This window comes from Melanotaenia boesemani, chromosome 18, assembly GCF_017639745.1.
Source record: "Melanotaenia boesemani isolate fMelBoe1 chromosome 18, fMelBoe1.pri, whole genome shotgun sequence".
In the NCBI taxonomy this organism is placed as follows: Eukaryota; Metazoa; Chordata; class Actinopteri; order Atheriniformes; family Melanotaeniidae; genus Melanotaenia; species Melanotaenia boesemani.
In genome coordinates this window covers 15,538,589-15,561,225 of record NC_055699.1, presented here as the reverse complement: position 1 = coordinate 15,561,225, position 22,637 = coordinate 15,538,589, and the positions used below count along the sequence as shown (strand labels likewise).

General features: G+C 37.7%; 1 protein-coding gene across 6 annotated transcripts in view; it reads right to left on the bottom strand.

Moving 5' to 3' along the window:
• Positions 1-22,637, bottom strand: part of myripb (myosin VIIA and Rab interacting protein b) — a 125,099-nt gene that overhangs the window by 97,186 nt on the left and 5,276 nt on the right. For 4 of the 6 annotated variants that reach the window (XM_041968628.1, XM_041968629.1, XM_041968630.1 and 1 more), the window contains exon 2: positions 18,552-18,755. In XM_041968628.1, the coding sequence (XP_041824562.1) occupies positions 18,552-18,755 (204 nt within the window). Of the gene's footprint in view, positions 1-18,551; positions 18,767-22,637 lie in introns of all 6 variants that reach the window. The other 2 variants (XM_041968631.1, XM_041968634.1) reach the window with 1 other exon arrangement.

The window sequence follows — 22,637 nt, the reverse complement described above, 5'->3', positions numbered from 1 at the left end:
TATCAGTGGTCAGTAACTTTTCATGAACTTTGACATTTAAAATGTTGACTTTTCCTTTTGAGCAACAAAGCAGGGCATACTGAAGCTACGTCAGGAAAAAAACAAAACAATGTTGAATGTGTGGTTTAACAAGAGACTGCCAGAAATGTTGTCTGTCACTCAGTCTGGTCTGAGGCCTGTGGTCAGCCAGTGGGACGACCAAAGTGCAGCCATGTGTAAACCGTTCAGCCCAGTCCTGACAACTTGGACAACAGTGCTCCCTATGGGCCCAGCAGAGAAGGTCATTGTGCAGGGTTTGGAGACTGAGAGTGCATTTTAATGTTTCTGTGCAATCTTGCTTTCTGATTTAGTGATCTTTGTGAGGACAACTATTAAAAAGAAACTAGGGAACGCTGTAAAACTGCACATAAATTGGCTCATTTTACATAAATAACACATTGCCAATAGTGTGGTCAGAAAATATTAGAACAGGGATATGTTTTTCCTTGTTTTGGCAGAACTCCAGCTTTAAAATGCTGACATTCAGCTTTACAGGTGTCTGGAGGTGTACATATTTATATTGGGTGGAGGAGCTCACATAGCTTTAGTATATAAAAATGGACTACTACCTAGAAAAGGTCATTGAATGGAGATGTAAGAAACACATTACTCATTCTTTTCTGAAAAACCAACTAGAGCACCAAAAGAAATGTAAAATGTGCTGTGTGCTATAAAAAACTCCCACTAACAGGATATAGTCTTTCCTGGTTCCCTCTCTTTTTTTTTTTTTTGTTTTTTTTTAACAATGCAGACAGCGGTTGTGTCTGGAAACACTTAACTGAGCAGCTGCAAAACTCCATGAAAATATCTGAGAAAACATTTCTCACTCTGGCAGCTCAGCAATCAGATGGGTAAACACAAAGGAAACAGTTACAGGACACAGTAACTCCATTAAAACAAACTGAGCTGACAAAAGATAAGCTCGACTCCTGTGCACATCTGGGCAAGAAGACGCACAATGAGAAAAGCAGGTGGTGCTTCAACATCAGAGAACTATCATGTTATCAATCAATTTTCCAGTTTAGCTTAAAAAAAGTGGATAATCCTGTTAAATATAGCAAACAGGATTTAACCCAAGCTTACCATATAATTAATAGCAATTAGAGATGAATGTTGGCTCTACCCTGAATGACAAATACAAGTCTGGATAGGTATTCCATATGTCTGCTTTCCTTCATCTGACCACAACTGTAATTGCAGATGTCGAGCAAATGAGCTGATGAGCCATGCCCTCCAGGCTTCACTCTCCTACACTATGATACACTGTACAGCACAAAAAAAAAAGTGTTTACCATGGCTACCTTAAGAGGTGAGACCAGGGATATTGGACTGGCTTCAGTACAGAGCATTCAGCTGGTGAAAATTAATTACATGTCAGGGGAAGGTATTAGCAGCCCTGCCAAACCACAACCATCAAAGACAGAAAAGGACTAAAAAAACAACAACAAAAAGACAGAAAATGGAGAGTTGTTGCAGAGAAGCTGGGGAGGACTTTAAAAAAAATGTAGTGGCTTAGATAGCTTAGCCAAAAACAAGCCTGATTTTTCTGATCAATCAGCTTTACACTTTATTTAGATGACAATTTTATCCAAACTGATTCCTACAGATGAGCAAAATTCATGCTTGTTCACAATAAAAACAAAATCCCAGCTTAATCAGGAAGTTCTTGCAGCTTGCAATTTGGTATTTCACTACATGGTTAAATCTTATTGCATCAAATAACATCAATATGTATATCCGGATTATAAAAGGAGAAGAGGGTGGCACATTGCACATGCTTTGCCTTTCAAGCCACTTTGGTTACATCCCTAAAATAAAATCGTTCATACTTCAGGATGTGCAACTCCTGCAGAGATGATCAATCATCAGCAATGTGCTGAGATGTATGAAAAAACAGCAGCAGCCATATCTAATAAAGTGTGCTTTAAATACAGGCTTTCAGTTTGTGCATTTAATTATAGAGGCAGAGATTAATGCTACACTGTACTGTTCATCTTTATTTTATTACTGAAGTGAAGATGGATTCTTATATACTGCAGGCCCCCCAAGCTTTTTAATGAAGTTCTATACAAATCATCACAGGTTTGTGAACGCACAAGTGCATAAAGGATGCGAGAGTTTTATCATCTCTTGCACACTAATACAATCCAGTAACAGCAGTTTTAGTTCATGGGTCAGGGCTCGACATATGTACATCTCCTATTTCTAATCAAGACCTAATTAAAAACATCTTTCAGCAGTTTCCCTTAACCAAGGCGGGGGGGGACCTAACCCCAGATGCCATCTCAGATGATTGACAGGTCACCAGAGGATGAGAGAAACATCTTTCCAGACCTGCATGGATCACAGGTGTAACAACACAAGTTTGAAGTAGCTTCCTGATTAGTTATTCTTTAAAAATATTGGCATTTGGATGCACATTTCTAGAAGAGGTTTTATCCCTGTACAAGTACAACTACTAACATGATGTAAGGCTATTAACTTGATGTTAGCTTCAAGTTATATAGCAATGCTAATCTAGTTATATGGTAGAACTAGATTCATTTTAAGATAAACCATGTCATGTTTAGTTTTCAGTGAGTTGTGTGCATTTAGGGACTACACATTAACTCAGTTAATCAAGAATTTTACAATGGATTTGAATATGAGCTAGAAAAGATGCTCAAAGAGTACCTCAGTGTCCAGGTGTATGTATGGTAGTGATTACAGAGGTGGGCTTGGGTCTGGAGAACCTGGGTTCTCTCGTTTTAGTCCAAACCCCCAACTGCTCCCCAGGTGCTGAATCTGGCAGCCCACTGCTCCTAGAGTAACTAGTTATGGGTTAAAAGCAATGGACAAATTTCAGTGTGTTTCGCAAGATATGTGTTGACAAAGTTAGCTTTAAGTTACTACTTGATTTTAAAGTAGCTATAGCATGAAACTCTAGAAAACATAATCTATAACCAGTCTGATTTTTGTATAGGAAAATGTATGAATGAAGAGAAAGGGAGATATTTAATATTATCACCAGACAAATTGTGAATTTACAGAATAACAAGGAAAAGATTTACAAAAATAATGTCTGAATTGTCATATTATTTACACTGTTCTTTTGGTCTGATGGAGCAAATTATTGTTTCTGTGTAAAGAAAATTCCTGTTTTGTTAAACTGAAACACATGGCCTGCAGGACTGCCCAAATATCAGTTGTAGCTGTGATACTTTCTGCAATAAGAAGATTACATCTCCAGTAGGTCCTAAATGCATTAGGTAAAAGAGCCAGACAAGGTATTTTTCTATACATTTACTTCAAAGAAAGTAAAGGTTAAAATACACAATAAATTCAAAGAATCCACTATTAAGACACATTTGAAAAGGTTTTACCATACTGTAGGCATTAAACAGAAGAAGGGGTTCCAACCAAAGCACCAGCTTTGACTCAATCTTCTGAAACTGGTCGCTTGATCAATGATGGCTCCTTTAAGAAACATAACCACCAGAAGTAGAGTGGTACCCCCAAATGACACCACAATGAAGTGAATGTGAGTGAAAGGGCATAGGAACTCATACAAAGAAGGTAAGGATAACAAGTAATGAATAAATAAAAAAAGATCTGATGCTAAGTGAACTGGAAAAAACTAACTTCTCACATAAAATAAGAGTAAAAGAACTCAAATGAATTATCTAAATACAGGTTCATCAATATTGATTGGCAGGTGTGTTAAATTATCATATGATGCAGTGAATATTGGCGCCTGATCTTCTCACCTCAGACAGTAGTAAAGTTTAAGTGTGGCAATGTAGATTCCTTGGACAGTTTATACTGTCATTATTGGCTTGCTTTGATTACAAGTCTAGGAAAAGTCTCCATGTATGTCTGGCTCATTAGAATAAATAAAAATGCTGTTTACTGAATGTCACTGATGAATTTATGATCAACTTAATGTAGATGAATAATAAAAACTTGCCTTTTCAAGTAAAAAATGTTCCTATATCTATATTTTCTTCACATGATTTGACATTTTTTCAAGTTTAAGGGATTTTTGCTTTGATTAGAGGGTAAGACAGTGGTTAGTGAAGTTTCTAACAATAACACTTTGCTTAAGGCATCTTTAATTTGGATAAACTGGAGCTAGCAATAATTTGCCGAGACAGTCTCTATATTTACTCTGATTGTGGTTAAAGGTCATGTAGAGTCTTTAAAAACTTATTTTAAGGCTCCAAGAAAACTGGAACAACTACACACACTACACACTCATTTAAGAAGTCAGCAAACACCAAGAGATTAATTAGCATTACTGAATTTAGTCAAAATATCAAACGTTCTCACTTTTAGGAGCTGCAGTCTGATAAGTACACAGATGGTGCAGCTGGAGTAATTACATCTCATCAAAACTGTGTAATGTGCAAAATCAGATTATATAAAAGAGCATTAATAAAACTAACTTAAATGACACTTTAAATTTGAAATTCGCTCACACAAGTGACAGAAATTGAGGAATAATATAAAGTCGAAAAAAGAAGTGTATTAAAAGTAGACAGGACAAACGGCAATAACAGGACATAAAAGCAGGGTGAAGTCTTTAAAGTGTTTTAACAGGCAATTTATGCGTATTCCATAATCTTTACAAGTGGTTTTGTTTTAATTGAGTGTGTATCATGTGGCTCCTTGATATTGGGCTTTAGTACAAGTGAGAGTCTGTTATACACATCAGAGGCATATGAGAATTATCAGTTACACAAGCCATCACCTCATCTTGCAAACACAGAAAGGACAGGGTGGCGACTTGCAGATACAACACTGGATGCAAACATGCAGTGTTGCTATGACAATATAAACCTAAACAGACAGATGATGCACTTTTCAACTTTATGACAACTAAGGATGAAGCACAGAGTCAACACATAAGCAGGAGAGGAAAGATAAAGAGCTGGAACACAGCATCCGAGTGTGTCATCAACATGCATTGTGTTGACTGGTTGAAGGCAGATTCGGTCTTGAGGTAGATATTGATCAGGTCCTGCCCATTTCCTCAGAGGGAGACTAGCCAACTTCCAAAACAAACATGCACATGCATATTGGATCCATTGGAGGAGAAAATGAGAATCAGTGGTGGCTTAAAATAAACCCAATTAGGTCCTTAGCATGAGGCAAAACATTCTCCAGCTCCACCCTGAGCACTCATGCATTAGAGCTTACTTAACTGAAGGTAATGTACGAATGTTGATGCACTTTTGTATGTGTTTAAATGCATAAATGTGTATATGTGTGTGTATATGTATATATAGGAGGGATATTTTATCATTGAATATATTACTAGGTATAAGTCTGTATCGAGATGCACTTTAATTTTGTTGTACATTCTTGTAAAAAAAAACAATAAAGAATCTTATAGTAACTACTATCAGCCTCAATGTTAAGTCCTCACACACATTCACAAAGCGACACTCTTTGCTTTATACTCTATACTTGGATTGTGGGATATGGTGAAAGAAGTTGGAGCAGAGTTCTCTACACTACAGAATGCATTACACTAAAATTTATTTTTCTGTATCTTTCCTGGCATGATTGCAACACTTTCTTGTGCTGCTGTTGATTCAAGATTCAAAGTGTTTATTCTCATTTGCCCAGTAATGAAACAAGTTTCCCTGAACAATGAAACGCCATATGATGTAATCAGGTTACTTCTGTACTGCCAACAAGCCTCAGCTGATGTATTGCTTAGTTCGAGAGCCTTCACAGGGAATAAAGCACTCACAGATTAATTGGTCCATAAACCAAAGCAATGGCTCATAATCTTTTAAAATCTGCAGAACACTTACATTGAACACATACAATATTTCAGACCAGACAGGCAGGCAAAGAAAAGTTGCAGAGATCACTGCTGAGAAAGTATGTTTAGTTTCTCAAATGGTACAGGGGCAAATGATGCCAGTGAAGGTGCTTCTGCTGATAAGTAGTGACAACAATCCTTATAAAGGAGGCAGTTTAATGACATCTTCTTCTTTAGTTTTACAAATGTCATGGTCCCAGATTCCTGTCTGTTTCGCTCTAACTCCAAACTCAAACATTGTGAAGACTTAGGGGTTATTATGAAGACGGGCTTAAGTGCACTCCTTTAGAAAACCAAATTGCACCCCCCACAGACAATGACGCTATGTCCAGTTGTCCCCCAGTAGTGACTATTCATTAACATTGCTAGAACTGAACTATCTTTAACTAAAGAACATTTTTCAGTAAAGCTGCTGTTATGAATACAGCAGTCTTAGTTGGCTTCTAATTTTAATTAAATTATCTTTTCCGCCAAAAATCAATTCAAACGTAAATGAATGTTCAGAATTTTTCAGGGTAAGGAAAATGCAAAGTGGAATTAATTAATGAGAAGAAATATTATTTTGGAAAAAAAAAAAAGCAACTAAATGAAGGTTAAGAATTATGCTGGTTGCTAGGCAACAGTTGCAGGAAGGACGTTGTTAGACTGAGTGAGTAGCTTTACATCATGTGATGTGTATGTAAGAAAACTGCAGTCAGTCTTCTTGCAGTCATAGAGATTAAGCCATAAAGAAGTTTTAAAAGTTCAAACAGCATCATTTAAACGATGGTAAGGAGGCAGTAGAGACAGAGACTTTTTTTTTCATCACTGCAGTTACCTGCAGGTATGTTTACCAAGCTTTATGTTTATCTGAGCATCTGTTTAGCTATTTATTCTGTCAGAGCACATTTTAAGCAAACATAATTAGCAGATGGTAACAGTCAAGCCAGTTAACAGTCTCTTTTGATACCGTTCTACTCACTGTAGACTGTCTCCGTCACACACATTCAGCAGTAAGGCTGTGACAGGAGTATTTCCGTGTATTATGACCTTGTATTATATACTGTCTGAGGTGTGAACACAAATAGAGACAGGACAGGGTTCCCTGGTGGGAGAGGTAGTGTTGCTGACCACCTGGCTTGACTCACTGGCTTGTAGCTTCACATAACTGTAGTCTGGCAGTGAGGTGGTCAATGATCAGTACTGACCTTGGACCGTCCACAAACAGAATTGACCATATGTTTAACGTACTGTAAAGAAATATAAGGGTGGCATTCTCAAAGTCTTGTCAAAGGAAATGTACACCTCACTTCCTGTTTAGAGAAGAGGATAAAAGCCATCTTCCACCTCTACTGTGTGTTAGTCTAACAGAAAAACAGCAGAGTGTTTATTCGACAGGGATGCAAGCATTCAAATTACTGAGGCCCCCTTGCTTAGTCCAGGCATCAAGCAAAAGGTGTAATATTTCAATCAGTCCTACCTCAGTTTCATGTTAAAAAATATGGCAAAAGACTCCACGGCACATTGAGTTAAGACTTCTGGCTTTGTTACAACAAGACCTGCACTTGTCTGTGTGATTACTAGCGAAGAGTTGCTGTGAGTGCTTAAATGCATTCACTACAGAACTGCAACTACTTGCTATTGTTAAAGCCAAGGATCCTGCTGATTACTCTTCTGAAAGTCTAATCTGCCTGTATTGTTAAATAACAGTCTCAAACAAAAGGATAATCAATTACAATAAAATCAACATAAAGAAGCAAGTTTTGCCATTTTTTTAAGAAAATGGAAAAACTTCAAAAAAGAAACTATTTATTGTCATTTCTTTTCACCAACAGATTATTTCAGCTTTCAAAACCTGGTGTTAAAACAACCTTCAAAAATCTAAATCAAATTTCTGACTTTGATAAGTAAAATAAGACATTTTTGTTGAATGCTGAATAAATTAATTTATTGTGTTTTAATTGTTTAGGACTGAATTTATCAATCCTGAAAATAAAAGAAATGAAAATGCGAGAGGAAAACAGTTTTTTCAAAAGTCAAACTGCTACCAGTCGGCCTGATAAAATGTGCAAAGTGGATGACGAAACATAAGATGACCATAAGAGAGTAGGATTTTGTTTCTGAAGCCAAATTGCCTCTTGTGCAGAGTCTCCTGTTTTGCCCTCAAACGTATTTCACTTCCTTTCATTTTAAGCTCCAAAAATGACAGATCCTTATTTAAGCCGTAGCTTACTGACTGGGTCCAACAACTTGAACCTCATCCTGCTGCTTAGCACCCTTGGAAACAGTACAGACACTCACAGACATAGCGTTTAACTTGTGGAAGTTCATTCACTCCAATACTCAACAAGCAATGTGAGCCCATGGGATGAGTGAGTAGCTTTCTGCATAGGAAATAAGTCCTGTGTCTTTCAACCCAGACGAGCTGAAGAGAAGTACTGGGGTGATGGAAGTGTGGCACTTATTCAGACAAAAGGAGCCTCCCTGCTGTCTTGCCAAGAATTTTTCTACTCCTCCTGGAAAGAAAGCAGCTCAACCAAGCTTGTGCTCTATTTCAACACAATGCTGCTAATGAGTATCCAAAAGGGTGGAAAGAGAGAGAGAGACACACACACACACAAGGGAGCTGAAAAGGGGAATGGGCCAAAGAAGCAGACACTGAGACTGAATGGATGAGACAATCACAAAGGGAAAGACTGAAAACAGGAGGCAAGATAACACCTTCCCTCCTGTTACAAACCACTATTTTCCTCTGGCTGAAAAACAGCACTTGACATCCGGTCAGCACTAGAAGTAATCACAGCACGCCTGAACAAGTACAAAAGTTATAGCTCAGTCGATAAGCATCATTCAGTCCAAGTCTTCCTATGAGTAAATCTAAAGTTTATCTTGGTAGAAATATATATTTATCAAAAAGAAGACAACACAGAACAGGGATCTGCTCACTTTCATCTGACCCTCAGAAAACACAGCCTCAACCATATGCAGGCACTCTCACCCACAGATACACCCAATCCAGCAAGGTTATTCAGGAGAAACCCATCTCATCGGTCAGCTGGAAAATGCTAAAGTGGCATATGAGCTATGAAAGTGACTGTTCCACAAGTAGCTGGGCTAGATTAGTTTTTCACTATCTCATCATCCAATCCTGTGGGCTCAGCAGCTCCAGTGGATGGCAGCGCTGTGCAAGCTGCTGATTTGTCACACTCGAGGGAAATCAGAATCTTCCTCCATCAGATGCTGTAAACCACCATCTGTTAAGGACACTTTGCTCAGGAGAGTCTGTTAGCATGCAAGCACACACAATCTAATTCTTTAAAGATGCAGGATTTCTGTTCCTTCAAACAGGTAATGATGCTCTTTTCGGCAAGAGCATAAGACAGCAGCCATGCTGTGACTTAGTGAAACAGACCTCAAAGTCTGTGTTTGTGTTGAGTATGTGTGTAAACAGCATATGCATAAGCACACCCACGTATAATCACTGTGGTCAGTGGGAGCTATATTTCTGTCTGCTAATTAAGTTTAATTATTATAATATCCTCTGCTAAGAGCCATATTAAAACTAATTAGAAATCATAGGGTCTGTGGCAGTTCTACAGGCCTGAACACAAATAAAGCTCATTAAAGCTGAACCGTACTGATCAGGAGTCAGTTTGGAGACTCAATCTGATTTTAGAGAGGAGAGAGCAGATGCTCATGTGTGATGTAAGTTTCCATATTCTACAATAAAAACATGATAACATCTTAAAATAGGTATTTTCTGAAGCATGCTGTTTGACCTTTATATATCTGCTCAGCTCGCCCTTCACCAAAACACAGAATGTCACACAGAGGAAGAATGATACATCACCTCTTGCATAAAAGTAAAGTCACAACAGTCATGCATAAACTCTGATGAAAAAATATAAAAAAAAGTCAAATGTTTTGCTGGTAGGCCTTTAAATGAGATGCTACACCTGCTAATGTGGCAACAGGAAAAAAAAAAAAGGTCAAGGATTTGTCCTTCCTGCTTGCCAGCACAGACACACCACATTACTGACGAATGTGGTGCGCACACACAGAGCACATCCACATCAAAAACAATCCACATTAACATGACAAATAACCCACATCAATAACGCAACACAGCTAATCTGCAAATGATTTTCATCATGGTTTCTTATTATTGTGTGTGCTGTGTTAAAGTGCATCCCTGTGGCTTTGGACTGTTTAATTTCCACACCCATCTCAAACTTGGCCTTGCATGATTTGGATGTTATGGTGCTGAGTAAACTACATTCAGACATATAAAGATCTACCAAAGTTTTCAAAACCAGCTTTCTTCTATGGTTGAGTTGCACTGCAATAAGAAAAGCAGCTATGCTACAGGTGCTGATAAACATGTTAACATAGGACCCAACACTGGGCTGTGCTGCAGAATAAACATGTCAAACACAGAAAATGCATGTCTGTTTAACACAACAGAGCCATTCAACTGCTCACAAAGCTGAATTGGACTAGTTGCATGATTTCTGGATTTGCCCTTAAAAAGTTGTGGTCATTAATAACTGGAGTCATTAGTTCACTTTGTCTAGAAAATGCTTAATCAAAAACACATTTACAACCACTAGAAGAAGGCTAATTATCACATTTTAAGAATTTTTATGTACTAAAGGTGGTTCTAAACTGAAATATGAGCAAACATAGTGGAAGGACAAGACTTTTGCTACAAAGTCTGTCTCAGCAGGTTAATTTCTCCCCTTTACAGTGCTGCTTCTGTAGAGGGGATGGTAGCGCTGCAACAGAGGGCAATATCCCTTGACTGCTTCTGCTCTGAAATCCAATTACACCAATTTATCGAGTCACATGAATAAAGAGTAGTTTGGTCCGTGCAGGACCTCACTGTCTCTTATCTTGGCTGGGAAATAATACATTTCTGGAAGTCGTCCACTTATCTACAAAGCCAACTGAGTCTGTGTGTGCATGTGTCTGCATTTGTGTCATCTCCAGACAGAGAGCCAAGAGGATAAATACAGAAGGAAATGGAGGTCATTCTGCCCTGACTAAGCGACATCCTCTGCCACCTTCTTTCAGAAAGACCCTGGCCTCCCACTATGACTCCTGTGGCTTGTACCTGCCTGCCTGTCACATCAAACTAGGCTAAAAGAAACCAGAAGAAAGAAGGAAGTGGAAGCCTTTGGATGCATGAAACATTCAACCCAGTTCAACAACATATTGCCACAAAGGCTTTGATTAAAGCTACAAATAAATATTAGAGCTTTAATAAAAGACATCTGCAGTCAATTCCCAGCCTCACTTGTCTGAACCCATTTTAAACACAAAAATGTTAACTATTTTACTGACTAATTAAACCTGCTAATGCAAAAAAGCCTCTGTCATTTTAAGTACAATTACTGGAAGAGGCAAAGCTAGGTTCTCGAGCCAGGAAATACTTCACCTAAATTAAATGAGAGTGATTGCACTGCAAAGTGAATGATCAAGAGCACCTGCCAGCCTCTTAACAAATACTTATTCACAAAGATTCATTTGCTTCTTTTTTCCCCTTTGCCTTATTCAATACTCACAAGGTACAGTAATTAGCTTGCACATATCAGGACTTGCCAGGGATCCTTCTAAAGCATATCTCGTCCGACACTGACTGAAATAAAAATGACCTGCAAAAATCCCCAGTGGCTGAAAAAACTCCCAGCTGTCTTTGAATTTCTCTTATGAAACAAGGTTGGATAGCTGTTTCTGTCAATCATAATTTCCCTGCCTGTTTCCTTTAGGGATGCTTGTTCTGTTTGCTAACTAGGCCCACGGCTGAGCCCCCACTGAGCTTCCTGCTACTACATACCTGTAACAAGACTCTCAAGTTGGATAGCCACAGAGGCGGCTGAGGGCAGAGGTTGAGGAGCTCACCCCCGCTAATTGGCAGACTCATACTCTCACCTTTCAAAGACAGAGAAGCCAGCCTGCAAGCAGAAGCTTTATTTTCAAAGCATCAAACATGAAAGACATTTAGTGAGACAGAACAAAGTAGCAAACTAGAGCCAATATGTCAGTCTGTAGGAGCTAACGAGCTGAAGGTTAAACAAAAAGAGAATCATTCCAGGTTTAGCAGCAAGTGGATCAATTCCTTTTGTACTTTTGTTCCCCCCCAACAGTTGAGGGATGTGATGCCACTGTCATTAAAAACAAACCGCCAGGGAAGCCCTGCACATCCACAAGCATAAGTTTGTTATCATCCTGAAGAGATCGACACCTTCTAAGACTTTAAGTGAAAGTGGGCTTCACCTATTTGATACCTTTATTTGTGATGAATAAACATACTCACAAAAAGACTAAATCAACAAAAATTAAAATGTTTCTAGTTGTCTTTAATACAGTTAACTTTTTCTGATTTGTATTTGTTTAAGAAACTGCATGTGGTGCATGAGTGAAATTAATATACAGTACCAGCTAGAAGTTTGGATGCACTTTCCTATTACCTATTACATTTAAAGGAAATGTGCATCCAAATTTTTGACTGGTACTCTGTGTGTGCAACATAATCTGCATTGTATTACAGAACAATGCATTGCAAGAGAAGCTTTTGAAAGCCAGTAAACTTCCAAAAGTTTGGTGTGAAATTTGCAAAATGAAACATTTTCATCTGAGAACAACTTATTTTTTTAAAAATGTATCATAGAAAAAGTGTATTGTTATCTAGTTGTTGGTGTAGTTGTGCAAAACAGCGTGAAGCAGGGACAGAAACAAAAGATGTGCGCTGCGACATCTCAAACTACATTCACAGTGCATGCAAATCTGACTTTTTTTTTGCTCCAGTGACCCATATCTGATTCGGTTCAAATATTAACATATAGTAAGGTCTTCAAATCTAACCCAAGCCTCCTTCATATGTGGCCCTAAACGAGATACATATCCAATATTTTTGAAAGCGACCTCATCCTGAACAGTCATGTTGCTTGTCATTACACTTCTACAACACTGAAGTGAGATGGATGTCACAATTCTATGCCTGAAGAGGTGGGATGCAGCAAAATAAAATGTAAATAATGGACAAAAGAACCTTAAATTAAAATGTTGTCTGTCTGTTGAAAGACAACGTCTTTTTACACACATGCTAAAATGTGTAGCATCCATATTTACCTTTGCAAATAATGTGCTGTGTGTGATGTGTCTTCTTCTGCATATGAGGGTCACATTAGGAATGTGACTGTTCACTATGGAGTCTGTTGGAGGTCACCTTTAAATTCTATTGTGAACAAAACAAACATAAAGCCTGTAAATGTGCATGACAAAGAAGGTTAAAAAAATTCTCTAGTGTCACTGTAAGAGTTTGTTTCTTGTCAACCTTTTAAACTTTTTTTTAAAGAGGGAAGTAAACAAATAGTAACAAATAAACTCTCCACTCAAAGTAAAAAAGTGGCTTGAACCACCACAAAATCTCTTAAATATCCAACAAATTTCCTTCCGCACAAGTATCACAGAAACATCTTGCTCAGAAGTACTCTTCAAGAACGCAGTAAGCAGCCAGTTCTGCAAAGTAAAAATATTAAGTAAAATATACATGATGCGCATGTCATATTTACTTAACCTGAATATCTACTTGTAAAGAGTAAATGGAGTTAGGTAATGCATTTCTAGTCTTTTTGACCTCTCAAAGTGCTTTTATGCTACAATGTTCACCCACACACACACACACACACACACACACACACTTCTTAGTCTATTCAGTGTTATCGGCTACACTGGGTTTTCTTTATCATACACACAAATGCGCATACTGAGAAATGCATTGGAGGAAAACTGGATTCTAGTGTTTTGGCCAAAGAAGAAAACTTTGGCACATGGATGAAGAAAGCTTGGAATTAATCAGCTCTCTGATTAGCAAAAGACCACAGTTTCCCCTGAGCTACAACTGCCCCTTGTGGCCAAATCCAGTCTTCTGGCACACTTTGTGCTGTATTTCATCTGATTTTCAGTCAATAAAGTTCTCAGTGGAAAAGAAGCTACAAAAACTCCATTAATACAGTTATTGCTATTTTGATTCATTTCACCTACTACCTGTCACTAGTATGTGTTTGTGGGGAAAGGAGAAGGACGTAGGGAATCAGGTTGTGGCATTTCCTACAGGCTTGTTTAGGATGTCTGACAAGTTTTCTTCTTCTTGTGTGTTACAGCTATTGTAAGGGTTTTGTCCTGTTTAGAATAACTTTCAGTGCACATAGATATAAATGGTTCATTTTTCAGCATTCAGAGAACACAGACCTCCACCAACCCATTGCCTTTTTTTGGTTTGTTTGTTTTGCCAATGATTGTAGTCATTATTTTTTATTTAGAAGCTCTGATGGCAAAATGATCCCTTTCTCCCCATAGTAAAGAACCCTTTAAAAAAATTACTGGATCCAGACAGTGATCCGAATCACCCCCAAAATCTAATCACTTGTTCCATAATTTCTGCAATTTCCTGAAAATTTAATTAAAATGAATCCATATTTTTTTTTTTTTTTTTTTTTTTTTTTATGTTGCTGACAGACAGGCAAACCAACAAGGTTATAATCAGTTCAAAATGAAAAAGGGAATAGACAGACCAATATAAGTATAGCTTCCAATAGTATAGCTTTTTTTTTCATACATTTTTGCTAGTGTTACACTCTTGAACTTTAAAAAAACAAGTATGAATTTTCAGCAGATAATTTGAATAGAATATTTGAGTGAATCATTTAAGAACGATTTGGGTGATTTTATATGGAAATGCAACTACATTTTAAAAGAAGTATTATATTTTAAAATAGAATTTTTAAATTAAATTTAGTGCAACAAACTCCCAAAAGAAAAAGCCCATCCAAGCTCCAACTGGGGGTAGCTGGTAAGCTCTTTCTTTCTATGGAATGAGGTTCTAAAAGGAAGAAAAAAATTATTTCTGTAATGTTTGAGACTACGAGTTACAAGTCGTGACTCATATCAGAACTATAAAGAATTCCAGCAAAAGCAGCAAGGAAGCTGATCCAGTAGAGCAGCCATTTCTACACTAAAAAACTGACTCACCTCCTCAGTCGGTCGACTTTTTTTCTTTCCAGACATTGTACCATGGTGTCTTTCAGGTATTTCCCCAACTTGTTTTACTGCATATCATGCAGTGTGGCCATTGTGCATGTGCACTCTGCATTACCTGCTTCAAAATTTGAATTCAGGGTAAATGGAAAACTATAACTACTGGCTCATGAATTAAAATGTCATCACCAGAACTATTTATGCCACCCGACAGACTTTTTTTTTTGTCATAATTTGTTCATAAACATGTTTAGTAAAGACACCATAACCCTAACCTTTAACTACTAAGTTCAAATCAGTTACTTCTTGAATTCAGCCAAATGTTTGTGCATGTTTGTGCGAGATATAAAGAAATTCCCTGCTTTTTCACAATTGTAAGAACATAAAAAATTTAGAATAAAGCAAGCTTGTTAGTTATCTCAACAAACCTAAAGGCTATAAAGAGATATAGTTACCTTAGAAGAATATAGGTACAGATGCACAGATGGACAGATCAAAAACATGATACCTGAAGAAGTTGATTTATAAAAGACAACCAAACCTAGAGGATGCTGTGACAGGCCAGATTAATGTCCATAATACTGCACTGTCTTGTCAGTACAGAATCAGAATAAAAAGATTTTTTTGTATGATGTATATCAAGAATAAGCAGCATTAAAAAAATGTGAACTTAAGTTGAACTTAAGAACAGCACATGAAGCCACTAAGCAGGCTTACAGCCACCTGTGATGTATTCTTTCCATGTTTATGATGTTTCATTACATGGAAGACAAAGTAATATCAGTTAAGTGTTTTGACACTTCTTGTTATTATTCAACATGAAGGTGCATTAAAATGAAACAGTTAAAGCACCAGCTGAGGCTTAAAACATCACATGAATCTTTCACCGGAGTGATTTACAGTTCTGCACGGCCGACTTCATTCAAGGGGAAAACAAAACACAAAACAAACGTTAGTCATGTGTGGAAGAGAACAGCCCACACACACACACACATACACATGTTCTACCTGCTTCAATACTCAGCTAACATCTGTTGTGATTAAGCTCTCACATTTCCATTCATATTATAAACTGTGACATACATATTCATTTAAATAAAAGGGAGATGAAGTTCTTTTCTCTCGGTGGCCCAACTGGCAATAGTAGCACTCAGAGACAGGATGTTTTTATTTAATCTCTCTTATCTTATTGAATGGTTTAAAACCTCATAAAAGACCATCAGACAAGCATCCGGCCTTGTCATAAAAGAAGTGACTAATGCAAAATAGACCATGAGGAGATGGACCGAGGACATCTCTAGGCACTGGAAAATAGTAACAGTATTTACACATGAGCAGTACTTGTTACTTACTACTTACTAAAAAATAAAATAATAACAATAAAAAAAAGAAATCACCCAGAAAATATATCATCATCTGATGAATCCGGATTATTTTCCCATGTATAATCTTAAACTGCTCCCAGATTATGAATACAGCAGCACACACTCTGTGGATACTTTATTAGGTACACCTATTTGGTTGTTTGTTAACCCAAATATCTAATCAGTCAACCACATGGCAGCAACTTAATGCATGCATGCTTATAAACATGGTCAATATGAGGAGAGAGGAGAATGGACAAATTGATTTGAGATTATAGAAAGGCAACAGGAACTCAAATAACCACTGTTTCCAACCAAGGTATGCAGAATACTATCTCTGAACACAGAACAAAACAAACCTTGAAGCAGAAGGGCTACAGCAGCAGAAGACCACACCGGGTTGCCACTTCTGTCAGCTAAGAACAGGAAACTGAGGCTAAAATTCACACATACTCACCAAAGCTTGACAAAGGAAGATTGGAAAATGTTCCCTGGTCTGATGAATCTCAATTTTAGCTGCAGCGTCCAGATAGTAGGGACAGAGTTTGGCATAAACAACATGAGGACATGGATGCATCCTGCTGTATATTTACAGTGTAGGTGGAAGGTAGTGGTATTATGGTGTGATGGATGTTTTCTTGACACACAACCTTTTAGCCCCTCAGCACCAGCTGAGTTCCTTTAAACACAACAGCGTATCTGAGTATTGTTGCTGACCATGTCCATCCCGTTGTGACTACAGAGCACCATCTTCTGATGGCTACTTCCAGTAGGATAATGCATCATGTCACAAAGCTCAAATCATCTCCAACTGGTTTCCTGAACAATAGAGCATCTTCTGGATGTGGTGAAACAGGAGATTCTCATCATGGATGTGCAGCCAACAAATCTGCAGCAACTTTGTGACGCTATTATGTCAATATGAAGCAAGGAGGCGGCAGAGGGATTAAATAAAATATGGGGTCAAAACATCAGTGAGAATCTCAGGAAATCCTACATGACTTCTGACTGTCAGTGAAAATCTTATATCAAGTTGGAAACTTTGTTTTCAGAGGCAATTTATCAAGAAATCTACAGGGTTAGAATGACTTCTTATGATTGCTTTTATGTAGACCTGCTGCCAAATGAATCCACACTATCCTGTTCATTTTCTTGCAGCAAACTGCTGTAATAACAGCCCGAGGGGCATCAATTATTTTTTGATCATTCATGACAGCTTGGTGGGGAGACATTTTACAGCCTAGTAATTTAGGAATAGACCATCTTTGCTTTCAAACAGATTCTGGGAAAATAGGTTTATGTTCATGCTGTGCAGACTGATGGCTGCTCTCTGGTTTGATAAGCAACTTTGTTTTGCTTCTCAGAGTGCAGCTAAGATGTTTAGCGCTCCAAGTAAAGCAGCCTAATCACTTGTGGCATCCACTCAGAAACAATAAACCACTGAGGATCACTGCTGCAGTCTGAGGAAGAATAAATCTCTGTAGAAAAATAGCTGGCTCTTAGGTCTGGTCAAAGAATATTTGTGCTCAAATAATTTTAGGTTACAACCACATTTAGAACTCAGCAAAAATGAAAAAAAAATATATTTTGGATAATGCACTGAGGTATTAATACCAAAATTCCCCTCCATAGTCCTGCTGAAACAACACAAGGCTGATGTGAGTTCACATTTTTTGGCAAAAGCTCCACGCAAGCCTGTCGCAATTAAACTGAGCATGCTTTGGCTACCGGCTGGGTAGGGAGGGACAGGAGGTGAGGAGGAGGAAAGGGCCAGGACGTGTGGCATGTTAAGTAAGAAGCTGTGACACCGGAGAAAAGCCCCGAGGCCTTGAAAACAATGACTCCAAAGACGGGACAGCCTGCCAGCAGAAAACACAAACAAGCATCTAACTTCTTTCTGCATAAGACGGTGGTACTGTGGAGTAACAGCTTTGATTCCAAACCATGCTTCAGTGTTTCAATCAGATTATGCAACAGCAAAGTTCAGACACAATCGGTTAAAAGAATGCTGAGGAAATGGAAACTAAGCCCATTCTATAAATAAACTCTTAATAGGTAAAAATGTCTGGCTGATTTACTCAAGCCTTGATCAAATGCACAAGAATGTCTTCAATCACTACAATTACTACTCAGGGTAGTTCATACTTATCTTATAATATCTTTAAAATACAATGGTTATGATGGTGTGAGTGCATTTGAACCCATTTTTCATGTCATTTCTCCTCACAGACAAGTGACATCTCTTTTTAACCAGCTCTTCTCAAGTCGTTCTGTATGTGTCAAACGTGCAAAACACCGGCAGGAGAATGTCATCTCACCTCAGCCTCTCCTCCTCCTTCTTTCGCAGCTTCATGTCACGTTGGACCACTTTCAAGACATGCTCTGCCTCGTCATCCGTCAGGCCCGACAGGTCCAGCTTGCGACCCATTTTTCCTGCCTTTGCCACGCCGAGCTTCTGCTGCTGGTCCAAGCAGGGAGGGGGCAGAGGAGAGGCACAGGCACTGCTGCTCCGGAGGCCGAGGCTGGGAAAACCCTGAAAGAAGACAGGTAGAGAAAAATATAAAAAATCTAACCTCTTTTTTACAAAAACAAATTATTCTACGAAGTTTGCCTTTGTGACTTGTGAGGACAATTTGTGGTGTTTGTTTCTTGCCTGAGCAGCTTGATGAAAAGAAAGTCATGTCTGGAAAGATTTCTTTCCCTACGTTGATACTTGAAGAAGCACTAGAGGGAAAAATTGAGGTTCCATTCAAACTAAATTGACTTATTAAACCCAGTAAATATGAGCCCGTTAGCAGTGAACAGGCTAGCTGTTTACAAAGTTATGATTAAGTTATGATAACATCAATAAAACAGCTATTTTACTGGTTGTGTTCACTGATTAAAACATCAGCTCTTAAATTCAGTTCTTTTATGTCTTTCTGGACTTAATCATCTTATTGAAAGTAAGAACATGATTTTTAATCATCACACATTAGCAGTGAGTCAGCAGCTTCCTGATTGTCTTTATTAGCCTACTTGTTATTGGTTGTGGGTTGATAGTTGGGTGCTTGTAGGGCAAAATAGAGGCAGCTTCTGTGTGTTTAACGTATGTTATACTGATGCTGCCGTTTGCCTCTTTACCAAATAATCCAATAATTCTGGAAAGACAGAATCATTGTGGCAGAAAGGAAAATCTCCATACAATCTTTATTGGAACTTAGCTGAGATAACATAACCAGAAGAGAACAGACTGGAGACGCACAGACATCTAAACAGTTTTCATCTGATCATTTCTCATGTCTGTTTTTTCTGTTTCTTTCTCCATCAAACACACAGTAGGATGAATGGTGCTCTAATATTCATAGCTGTGCTGGAGTATAGATGATTATTTTATTAACAAGCAAAGATTTGTGGTGTACATGATCATATATGGCTGGTCTGGGCCAAAATGCTAGGGCTGATTTTTTTTGTCTCAGTCCACCCGTACCAGGTGCTTCCCTGTAACCTTTTTCAATGGCAATCTGACAAGGTTGGACCTTACAACACATCTGCATCTTTTACAACATCGCACAATTTGTAGATTTTACATACTCTGCTGCAGTCTTAGAAACTAATATAAATATAACAATACGATATGTTGAAAAAAAAACTGTGACTGAAGACTTGACTGATATACCTAATTTGAATTTGCCCTGTGAGGGCACATTTGTGAAGCCATTTAATCTTTATCTTGTGTTTAAAAAGGGCTTCTATTACATGACCCTAGGTCCTGACAGTTCCAAATAAACATGCACAGTAAGCAGTTTCATACTTTGAGGATAGAGGTCTGTTTTCAGTTGAGCGGAAATGTAGCCTGGCGCTTGTTGTGGAAGCTGTAAGGCAGACTGAGCTCTTAAAAGTAGAAAAAGATAAGTAAAGACAGATGATAAGTTGGGCAGGAGTAAAAGAGCAGTTCCTAAACTGGATGGGAGAGCACTGCCACCAGAAGAAACAATGATGACTCAGGTCAGCCAATAGTTTAAACAACAGAGCATATTTCTCTTCTAGCTCAGCTTATTGGTCATTCTTTCTGTTCATTTCAGGTCATTTCTCACCCCAGACTGACGTAGAACTTTACTGTTTTTCAAGTTAAAAAAAAGATAAACATGAGCTGGGGAAAAGTCTACTAAACTTTAAAACTTCGTGATTTGATCTGACATTATTTTTGTTTTGTTAATGTGACAGATCTGGTCTATTGATACCATAGGAATTTTAAAATCTATTATATCGAGGAAAAAATTACCTACAAATCTAAAAATGTAACTCATGAAAAATCATTATTTTATTTTCATACATTCTGCCAGATTTGTTTGAATCATTTATCAGTAGAAAATATAATATCTAATCCACGAGGGCAAATGCAAACATACAAGCACACGAGCTTGTGTTAAGTGTGCGAAAGTGATTTCTGTCACATTCAGCTATGATAGAGAAAAAGCATCTGACTCTCACAATCTTTTATCACACAGTGTGAAAAGGCTTCAGAGTGTCACAATATCATTCACAAACACTCCTGATTCAGCCACTGTGATAAGAGACCTTGTCCTCCACCCCTGTAAAAGCTTTCCAGTCTGAAACAGAATCACATTTTATACAGAAAATGTTAAAATACACACTTAGCCACATGTGGTTGTACAATACAAGAGCCAGCATACACCCACATACACTGACATGCAATCTGAAAAAGATGTGGTTGCATCTTTTGTTCTCTTTAAGCAAGTTTAAAATAGTGGAAAATATTGTTAAAATTGGTTATGGTTAGGGAGAACATGATGATTTGGATTAAAATAGACAATGTAATAACATATTGCATCAAAATATCCTTTTCCTGGATCACTGTCCCCGGAATCAAAAACAAAATGTTCTTAAGTTTTTGTCGTGGGCTGTCTCACACATGAACATTAGAGCAGTAAGAGCATTTTTCGGTCTCACCCTAATGCATTGTATACAACATCTTTCATTACAGACATCTTCTTTTTTTTTGACCAGCAGCTTACAATGGGAATAAATTAACAAAAGGTCAAATGAAATACTAAAAGTGTTCAAACGCACTTCTGTGAAACATTAGTGGACATTAAGATACTATATTCAACAATCTTGCAATACTAACCTCTTAAGACTTAAATCTTCATTTTCAAAAGCCTTCTAAAAAATTCTTAAGTCTTCTTGAAACTTAAAATTAACCTCTTAACACACAAGAAACATGAAAAATGAAAATTATAATATAATAATATAATTACTTATAATAATAATAATAATAGGAAAATTAACGCCATTTCATGAGTTTAAAAGTTAGACTTTTAAAGTAATAATATACAAGTTCCTGAGGCTGAGAACCTCCACTTCACAACTTTGTGTTCCAGCCCAGAGCATTAAGCATCACCTGCTTAATTTTGCTTTACAGCACCGTGTCACACACAGGCAACTGGATATCAACAAACTGGCCACTTTAGATGCACACCATGGCTGATACAAGGAAAAAATTATTAAAGGAAGTAAAGAAAAGAAAGAAAACATCATCCTTAAGTGAAGAACAATCTTATCATGATACTACTAGTAAATATGAAGGAAAGAATGTTTTTGATCATGAGAGTTACCTCTAAATCTCTGCAGAAAATCCCCTCAGACACAGTTCCTCACTCTCATTCCTTAATTTAGTAGACTGAACATTTATTTATCAGCTTCAAAACAATGTCCAAAACAAACAGTGGCTGGCAGGTCTTTAATCCCTATAACTAATGTATAGAGGTGTAGAATGTGCCATGATAGTACTGTCATTATTTTATGACCACATGGCAGTTATTCAGGTCTTTTCTTATGGTGAGGGGTGTCAAGAATGGTGACTGAGCATCACGTATGGGTGAGTATGTCTGCAATGAAAGCTTTAGTAGCATATATACTTTGGTTTGGGGCACAGAAGACATACACAGCCAACCTATTTTCATGTCTTAGAATTCCCAAGAAGATTCATGTATATACACATACACAGATCATGTCCTGAAGTTATGCTTACCCTATGTTTGGTTGTTGCTATTCTGCAATTTTACTAAAATATCCTCAACAATGGCACAGACATCAGTCTCCTAAGAAGAGTGTGGGCTTTTGTAGTTTTAAAACAATTAAGTTACACTAAATGCATACTGGCTCAGTTATTTTAATCCTCATCTCTCAGTTCAGTGTGCTCACTGACACCGACACTGTTGCATCTGTTTTTTACAAAAAAGCTAACAAACTGAAGAGTGACTCCCACAGAGCCAGAATTTTACCTACAAAATGAGGAAATCTGGTTTTAAAACAAACAAATGAAACACATTCCTGTAAATGACATGTTAAAATCTGTAAATACTAAGGGCTGGTTAGAACAATGCAGCTTCTTATGTAGC